The sequence below is a fragment of the Monodelphis domestica genome, chromosome 1, assembly GCF_027887165.1.
Source record: "Monodelphis domestica isolate mMonDom1 chromosome 1, mMonDom1.pri, whole genome shotgun sequence".
NCBI classification, from domain to species: domain Eukaryota; kingdom Metazoa; phylum Chordata; class Mammalia; order Didelphimorphia; family Didelphidae; genus Monodelphis; species Monodelphis domestica.
The window spans coordinates 423,354,409-423,363,437 of record NC_077227.1 but is presented as its reverse complement, the minus strand read 5'-3'; the positions used below and the strand labels follow the sequence as shown (position 1 = coordinate 423,363,437).

Genomic DNA, 9,029 nt, shown 5'->3' with positions numbered 1-9,029 from the left:
CTCTTCTTGGATCATTGTTGGAACAGTAAAGGAAGTTAGCCTGTGTTGATACCTCTTACTTTGCCCTCTTGGCAAGTGTCCCTTTCTCCCACCGCCAGAGCTTCACAGAAGACAAAATCAGAAAAAAGACATCAACAAAGTCAATGGTCTTTAATGGAAGAAGTAGAGTGTCAACATGAAGAGTTCTGGACCTGGGTTCAAATAGTGCCATGGACCCAGCTGTGTGATCTTTGGAAAGTTACTTAAGTTTTCTTAATCTGTTTTCTCATGTGTAAAATGGAAAGACTAGTACCTATTGTACCTAATTCCTAGGGCTATTGTGAGGATCAGATCTATAAAGGTCTTTGCTGACCTAAAAGCATTACTTCAATTTCATCCATTATTACATTCTAGGGTTGTTTTGAGGCTCAAATGTTGTAAAGATTTCAGCTTAAAAATAGGGGAAAATTTCTATGAGTTGGGTCTTTCCCCAAGTAGAACGAACTTCCTATTGAGAAACAGCTTCATCACCAATGGAGATCTCCAATAAGGAGCTGGAGTATTATTTGTCCTATGTGTGGTAAGAAGAGATTCCTGTTAAGACACAGACTGAATTCAATAATCCCTGAGTTCTTTGCCAGTTCTGGAACTTTATTAATCTGTATAGTAGAACTGTAGCACTGAACTTAGAGGAGAACATGGCAACCATATTCAAGCATATTAAAGTTTGTCTTATGGAAGAGAGAACAAATTTGCTCTATTGGGACCCAAAAAGAGGAAAGAGAAACAATGAATTGAAGTTTCAAAAAAGCAGGTATAGAATTAATGTCAGAAAAAATCTTTCTAATAATTAAAGTTATACAAAAGCAATATGGGTTGTCTCCTTGAAGGTTATTGTGTAAAGACCATATGTTTTCTTGAAGATGCCTTGAATGTATGAGTTGAACTGTTGAAATGCATTGTTGCTAAGTTACTCTGAGCTCTATAATTCTATAATTGCTTGAACAGCATGAGGCATATATCTGATGTTCACATTTAAGTTGTGTTTGAAAAGTAGAGGGTGAAGTATCAATAAGAGATTCCAGAGACTCATCCCAGTCCTCTGGGTAATGGGACATATTCCCAAATCTTCATTTGGAAAGAAATCTTACCTATAAGAAACAATGTGTCCTCAGGGACTCAGTGGCAATTATTCCATGTTTGCCTTTAATAAGGAGTTCAGGGCTTCTAATGCCAGTAAATATTCTTCATGTATCATCAACAAATGCCTGTATCATAGTAGTCTCCAAGTAGTTCCTCTTAGGGAACTCCTCTACTCCAGAAGAGAGAGACATGCCTAAGAGAGAGACAGTGTCAGATCTTGACCCATACTTTCTAGGTAAGTTTTGGATATTGTTCATCTCATTTTGGTCTCATGCAAACTTAGGAGGTATAAATAGAAATTTAAATGATCACAAAGATAAGGACATAGTTTGTCTGTCCTCTGTCATAGTCAGACCACCTCTGAAATGCTACATTCATTTCTGGGTGTACCATTTTAGGCAGGATATAGAGAACTTGACTATCTAGAGGTGGGTGACCAAAATGATGTGAGATCACAACTAAAGAAACTGAGGATAAGAAATTGGGGAGGGGGATGATAACTGTCTTTAAGGACTGAGTTTTAAGATTTCATATTCATCCAATTGATCCTTTTTTACCCAAAGGGAAGATATGAGAACAATGTTTCAGGGAATCATATATTGATTCAGTGTAATTCAGACTTAAAGAATATAATTTTTAAATTCCTGACAAGTGGAATTGCCTAAAAGTTAAATGGCCTGTCCTTGGAATTCTTTAAATAGAGTCTAAATGACCATCTCTCAGGGAGAGTATAAAGAAAACGTGTATTTTTGAGCATCTGAAAATTGTAATAGAGTAATAATAACCTAAATTTCTCTAGCACTTGGGTTTCAAAGTAATTCATACATAAATTATCATTTAGTTTTAATGAAAAACATTTCCAGCAGTAGAACAAATACTTAAATATTATTGATAAGAAATTAAGCTCCAAAAAGAGGACTTGGTTAGCCAAGGATGCAACTGGGTAGTGGTGGAGAAAGGAATCAATCCCAGATATTCTCATTCTAATGAAATAAATGTCAGAATCTTGTACATCTAATAGATGTCTCAAGGCAGGCAGGATTCTCTGATGCTGTGTTCATGTACTGCCTTTATTTCTTTAAAGACTAATGATACTAATTCAATAATTATTAAATACTGCAAGTGTTAAATATGTAGTATATGAATGATGCCATCCTAAGTGGCCTAGGAAAAATATAGCCCTTGCAAAAGCTGCCCATAGTCTGTGCTTAGAATCACCTCCACCTCTTAGAACTTCTGAGTTTTCTTCAAAGCTCAGGTTAAACTCTGCCTCCTGATCTCCCCCTTCCCCAGCTTTGAGCCTTCCTCAGGTGAAGCACTATCTCCTAATTTTGCCCCTCCCCCAGCTCTGAGTTTCTACCTCAATTATATTGAACTTATTATACACACACACATACACACACATAAACATATACCCACATATATGAAAGTATACACAAAAATATATAGACATATTTATATACATAATTAAGATATCTACATTGTCTCCACTGATACCCTCTGAGTATCCTACAATCAAGGACTATTTCATTAGATCATGGTATCCTCAGTGGCTAGCATAGTGCCTGGCACATAATAGTTCCTTAATAAATGCTTGCTGATTGACTGACTGATTGACTGGAAGCAATAGGGTTTTATGAAAAGCATTCAATTATTCATCTGTCTGATAAAAACACAGACTCTAGTACCAGCATTACCTCTTGTAGATTGTGTGACATTGTGAAGGTCATTTTACCTCTCTGGGCCTCAGTTTCTTTCTATATAAAATGGGAATGATGATATGGACCCTAACTACTTACCTTCATTAAGAATATTCTGGACTTCTGGTCAAGATGGTGGCTTAGAGAAAGCTAAAGTTCAGATCTCCAGAAAACCCTTCCTGACTGATCTCAAACTATAAGCTCCTAAGGCTCCGAAATTAAAAACGATCAACAGCATAGACCCTGGGAATCTTCCTCCTGGACCTGGACCTGGATCAAAAGGTACAGCCCTCCTCAAAAGCCAGAACCCGAGATCACTTGGACCTAAGAGGTAGGAGCTCAGAGTCCAAGGCTCCGGGAAGCCGCAGCCCCTCCCCCCTCAGAGAGCAGGGTCGTCTGAAACAACAGCAATCCTCAGGGTGGGCAAGACAGCCTCACCAGCTGGATCCTGCTACCCAAGTCTCAGTGAAAGTCACTGCCCTCGGAGCTCCGGGAAGCCGTGACCCCTTCCCCCACAGAGAGCAGGGTCCTCTGAAACAACAGCAACCCTTAGGGCCGACAAGACAGCCTCACGGCCAGCTATTCTGAAGGCAACTTCCGGAAAGCAACCCGACCCAGTCGAGGGGGCACCTTAGCAGCAGGGAAACAGAGAGAGCCGGGGGAGAGTGTGGCCCCCTGGTCTGACCCTTCCATTCCAGTTCCAGTGAAAGTCATTGCCTTCAGGCATACTCAGTTTAACCCAGGAAAAGCTCATAGAACTAACCATCTGCCAAGGACTAAAGCCTCTGAACACCAGACAGAGATAAGAAAATCTAATCCTCCCCATTCAGAGATGGCAAACTCCACGGAAGCACAGAAGCCCCAAAATCCCAAGAAAAATAAGAAGAAAGGGGTGACATTCTATGGAGCCAAAATGCAAAATACAGAGGAGATAGAAGACGATACACAAGAAAATGCTCCAAAACCTTCCAAAGGAAATGGAAAATCTCCACAAACCCATGAAGAATTTGAATCAGAAATGACCAAAAAGATGGAAGCCTTCTGGAAGGAAAAGTTGGAAATAATGCAAAAGAAATCCACGCATCTACAAAACTGGTGTGATGAAACTGAAAAGGAAAACCAGGCTTTAAAGGCCAGAATCAGCCAGCTGGAAGACAACGATTGTGTAAAAGAGCAAGAATTAATAAAGCAAAGCCAAAACACCAAGAAATTAGAAGAGAACATAAAATATCTCACCGACAAGATGACAGATCTGGAAAATAGAGGGAGAAGAGAAGTCCCTGACCTCAAACTATATTACAAAGCAGCAGTCATCAAAACAATTTGGTACTGGCTAAGAAACAGAAAGGAAGATCAGTGGAATAGACTGGGGGAAAGCGACCTCAGCAAGACAGTATACGATAAACCCAAAGATCCCAGCTTTTGGGACAAAAATCCACTATTCGATAAAAACTGTTGGGAAAATTGGAAGACAGTGTGGGAGAGACTAGGAATAGATCAACACCTCACACCCTACACCAAGATAAATTCAAAATGGGTGAGTGACTTAAACATAAAGAAGGAAACCATAAGTAAATTGGGTAAACAGAATAGTATACATGTCAGACCTTTGGGAGGGAGAAGACTTTAAAACCAAGCAAGACATAGAAAGAATCACAAAATGTAAAATAAATAATTTTGACTACATCAAATTAAAAAGCTTTTGCACAAACAAAACCAATGTGACTAAAATCAGAAGGGCAACAACAAACTGGGAAAAAATCTTCATAGAAACCTCTGACAAAGGTTTAATTACTCAAATTTATAAAGAGCTAAGTCAACTGTACAAAAAATCAAGCCATTCTCCAATTGATAAATGGGCAAGGGACATGGATAGGCAGTTCTCAGATAAAGAAATCAAAACTATTAATAAGCACATGAAGAAGTGTTCTAAATCTCTTATAATCAGAGAGATGCAAATCAAAACAACTCTGAGGTATCACCTCACACCTAGCAGATTGGCTAACATAACAGCAAAGGAAAGTAATGAATGCTGGAGGGGATGTGGCAAAGTAGGGACATTAATTCATTGCTGGTGGAGTTGTGAACTGATCCAACCATTCTGGAGGGCAATTTGGAACTACGCCCAAAGGACGACAAAAGAATATCTACTCTTTGATCCAGCCATAGCACTGCTGGGTCTGTACCCCAAAGAGATAATGGACAAAAAGACTTGTACAAATTATTCATAGCTGCACTCTTTGTGGTGGCCAAAAATTGGAAAATGTAGGGATGCCCTTCAATTGGGGAATGGCTGAGCAAATTGTGGTATATGTTGGTGATGGAATACTACTGTGCTAAAAGGAATAATAAAGTGGAGGAGTTCCATGGAGACTGGAACAACCTCCAGGAAATGATGCAGAGCGAGAGGAGCAGAACCAGGAGAACATTGTACACAGAGATTAATACACTGTGGTATAATTGAACATAATGGACTTCTCTATTAGTGGCGGTGTAATGTCCCTGAACAATTTGCAGGGATCTAGGAGAAAAAAACACTATTCATAAGCAAAGATAAACTATGGGAGTAGAAACACCAAGGAAAAGCAACTGCCTGAATACAGCGGTTAAGGGGACATGACAGAGGAGAGAATCTAAATGAATACTCTAATGCAAATATTATCAACATAGCAATGGGTTCAAATAAAGAAAACATGTAATGCCCAGTGGATTTACGCGTTGGCTATGGGGTGGGGGAGGGAGGAAAAGAAAATGATCTATGTCTTTAATGAATAATGCTTGGAAATGATCAAATAAAATATATTAAAAAAAAGAATATTCTGTATTCTAGCATTTTATCTTTATGGTTCCTCTTGGCATTTTGTAAATATGAACTGTTATTATGATGCTCTGTTTTTCTTTTCCTCAGTTATACCAGAAAAATGGACAGAGGAAACCAAATGAGAGTCTCTGAATTTCTCCTTCTTGGGCTCTCTCACCCTCTGGAGCAACAACTGATTCTTTCTGGCCTGTTCCTGATCATATACCTTGTTACTGCGGTGGGGAACCTCCTTATCATGCTGGCTATCTGCTCTGACTCCCACCTTCACACTCCTATGTATTTCTTTCTAGCCAACTTCTCTTTCACTGATGTGTGTGTGTCCTCCACCACAGTGCTGAAGATGTTCAACATTCAGACTCACAGCCAAACTATCTGCTATGGTGGGTGTCTTACCCAAATTTTCTTCTTTCTGTCGTTCATTGGGTTGGATGTGTTCCTCCTAGGAATTATGGCATATGACCAACTTGTGGCTATTTGCCATCCTCTCCACTATACTATTCTCATGAGCCCCCAGCACTGTTACCTGCTGGTGGCTGTGTCATTGGTCATGGCTCACTTATTTTCCCTGACCCACACCAATCTCCTGGCTCAGTTACCCTTCTGTGCTGCTAACACTATTCCCCACTTCTTTTGTGAGCTCCTACCTTTGATGAAGCTCTCCTGCTCTGAACCTTATACCAACCAGCATGTGCTGATATACTGGGGTGGAGCCTTGACCATCCTAATCCCTCTGATGATTCTTATCTCCTATGTCCCCATCATGAACCCCATTCTCTGTATCCCTTCAGTGAAGGGAAAATGCAAGGCCTTCTCCACCTATGGCTCTCACCTCTCTGCGGTTTGCCTGTTTTATGTGGCTGCCATTGGAGTGTATTTCATTCCCTTTGAGGCTGACTCAGCTGGAAAAGATAGATTGGCAGCTGTGATGTATGCTGTAGTGACTCCCATGCTGAACCCCTTTATCTACACCCTGAGAAACACAGACATGAAAGCAGCCTTGGGGAGAATCCTCAATAGGAGGTCATTATTGTTTCTATAAGATCAAACACAATTTTAGGAGAGTCCTGGAGACAATTATATTCATCAGAGTCAGCATCATGAAATGTGGGACAAGGCATAGCTATAACTGTACGACTTATTCTAAAATATCTTGAGCAAAAGAAAACACTTTATAAAAAATGAGTAGTTGGGTTGGGAAGTGGAAGTGAGTGATGATATCATAGAATGATAAAGTGTTAAAGCCAGAAAGAACCTTAGTGATGCTAGAATGTAGATATAGAAGGGATCTATCCAACTTCAAACACCCACCTCTATCATTTATAGATGAGGAGACTCAAGATCAGAGAAACTAAGGACTTGTCCAAGATCACATCATTCATAGACAGAAAAGTGATGGGTCTCCCGGAATTCAGTCCAGGGGTCATTCTACTATAATTCTTTTTTTTAGGAACTTTAGAATGCTTTACTATAATTATCACTGCAATAACATTAATGCTGGTTTCTTTTTTTATTATTTTTTTTAATTTTATAATATTTTATTTGATCATTTCCATGCATTATTCATTAAAGACATAGATCATTTTCTTTTCCTCCCTCCCACCCCCCATAGCTGACGAGTGATTCCACTGGGTATCACACGTGTTCTTGATTCGAACCCACTGTCATGTTGTTAGTATTTGCATTAGAGTGTTCTTTTAGAGTATCTCCTCTGTCATGTACCCTCAACCACTGTAGTCAGGCAGTCGCTTTTCCTCGGTGTTTCTACTCCGACAGTTTGTCCTCTGCTTATGAATAGTGTTTTTTCTCCTAGATCCCTGCAGACTGTTCAGGGACATTACACCGCCACTAATGGAGAAGTCCATTACGTTCGATTATACCACAGTGTATTAGTCTCTGTGTACAATGTTCTCCTGGTTCTGCTCCTCTCGCTCTGCATCACTTCCTGGAGGTCGTTCCAGTCGCCATGGAATTCCTCCAATTTATTATTCCTTTTAGCACAATAGTATTCCATCACCAACAAATACCACAATTTGTTCAGCCATTCCCCAATTGATGGGCATCCCTACATTTTCCAATTTTTGGCCACCACAAAGAGCGCAGCTATGAGTATTCTTGTACAAGTCTTTTTTTTTTTCATTATCTCTTTGGGGTACAGACCCAGCAGTGCTATGGCTGGATGAAAGGGTAGACATTCTTTTAACGCCCTTTGGGCATAGTTCCAAATTGCCCTCCAGAATGGTTGGATCAGTTCACAACTCCACCAGCAATGAATTAATGTCCCTACTTTGCCACATCCCCTCCTGCATTCATTACTTTCCTTTGCTATCATGTTAGCCAATCTGCTGGGTGTGAGGTGAAACCTCAGAGTTGTTTTCATTTGCATCTCTCTGATTATAAGAGATTTAGAACACTTCTTCATGTGCTTATTAATAGTTTTGATTTCTTTATCTGAGAACTGCCTATCCATGTCCCTTGCCCATTTATCAATTGGAGAATGGCTTGGTTTTTTGTACAATTGATTCAGCTCTTTATAAATTTGAGTAATTAAACCTTTGTCAGAGGTTTTTATGAAGATTTTTTCCCAATTTGTTGTTTCCCTTCTGATTTTATTTAAATTGGTTTTGTTTGTACAAAAGCTTTTTAATTTGATGTAGTCGAAATTATTTATTTTACATTTTGTGATTCTTTCTAGGTCTTGCTTGGTTTTAAAGTCTTTCCCCTCCCAAAGGTCAGACATGTATAGTATTCTGTGTTTACCCAATTTACTTATAGTTTCCTTCTTTATGTTTAATTCACTCACCCATTTTGAATTTATCTTGGTGTAGGGTGTGAGGTGTTGATCTATTCCTAATCTCTCCCACACAGTCTTCCAATTTTCCCAGCAGTTTTTATCGAATAGTGGATTTTTGTCCCCAAAGCTGGGATCTTTGCGTTTATCGTATACTGTCTTGCTGAGGTTGCTTGCCCCCACTCTATTCCACTGATCCTCCTTTCTGTCTCTTAGCCAGTACCAAATTGTTTTGATGACTGCTGCTTTGTAATATAGTTTGAGGTCAGGGACTGCAAGGCCCCCATCATTTGTGTTTTTTTCATTATTTCCCTGGATATCCTTGATCTTTTGTTATTCCAAATGAACTTTGTTATGGTTTTTTCTAAATCAGTAAAGACATTTTTTGGGAGTTCAGTGGGTATGCCACTAAATAGATGAATAAGTTTGGGTAGGATGGTCATTTTTATTATATTGGCTCGTCCTATCCATGAGCAGTTAATGTTTTTCCATTTGTTCAAATCTAGTTTTAGTTGTGTGGCGAGTGTTTTGTAGTTGTGTTCATATAGTTCCTGTGTTTGTCTTGGGAGGTAGATTCCTAGGTATTTTATTTTGTCTA

The 9,029-nt window shown here is 39.4% G+C and overlaps 1 protein-coding gene across 1 annotated transcript; it reads left to right on the top strand.

Moving 5' to 3' along the window:
- Positions 1-5,743: 5,743 nt before the first annotated feature.
- On the top strand, positions 5,744-6,682 carry LOC100017083 (olfactory receptor 1G1-like). Its single transcript, XM_001370715.2, has one exon. It carries the CDS (start codon positions 5,744-5,746, stop codon positions 6,680-6,682), a length of 939 nt encoding a protein of 312 aa, XP_001370752.2.
- Positions 6,683-9,029: the final 2,347 nt, after the last annotated feature.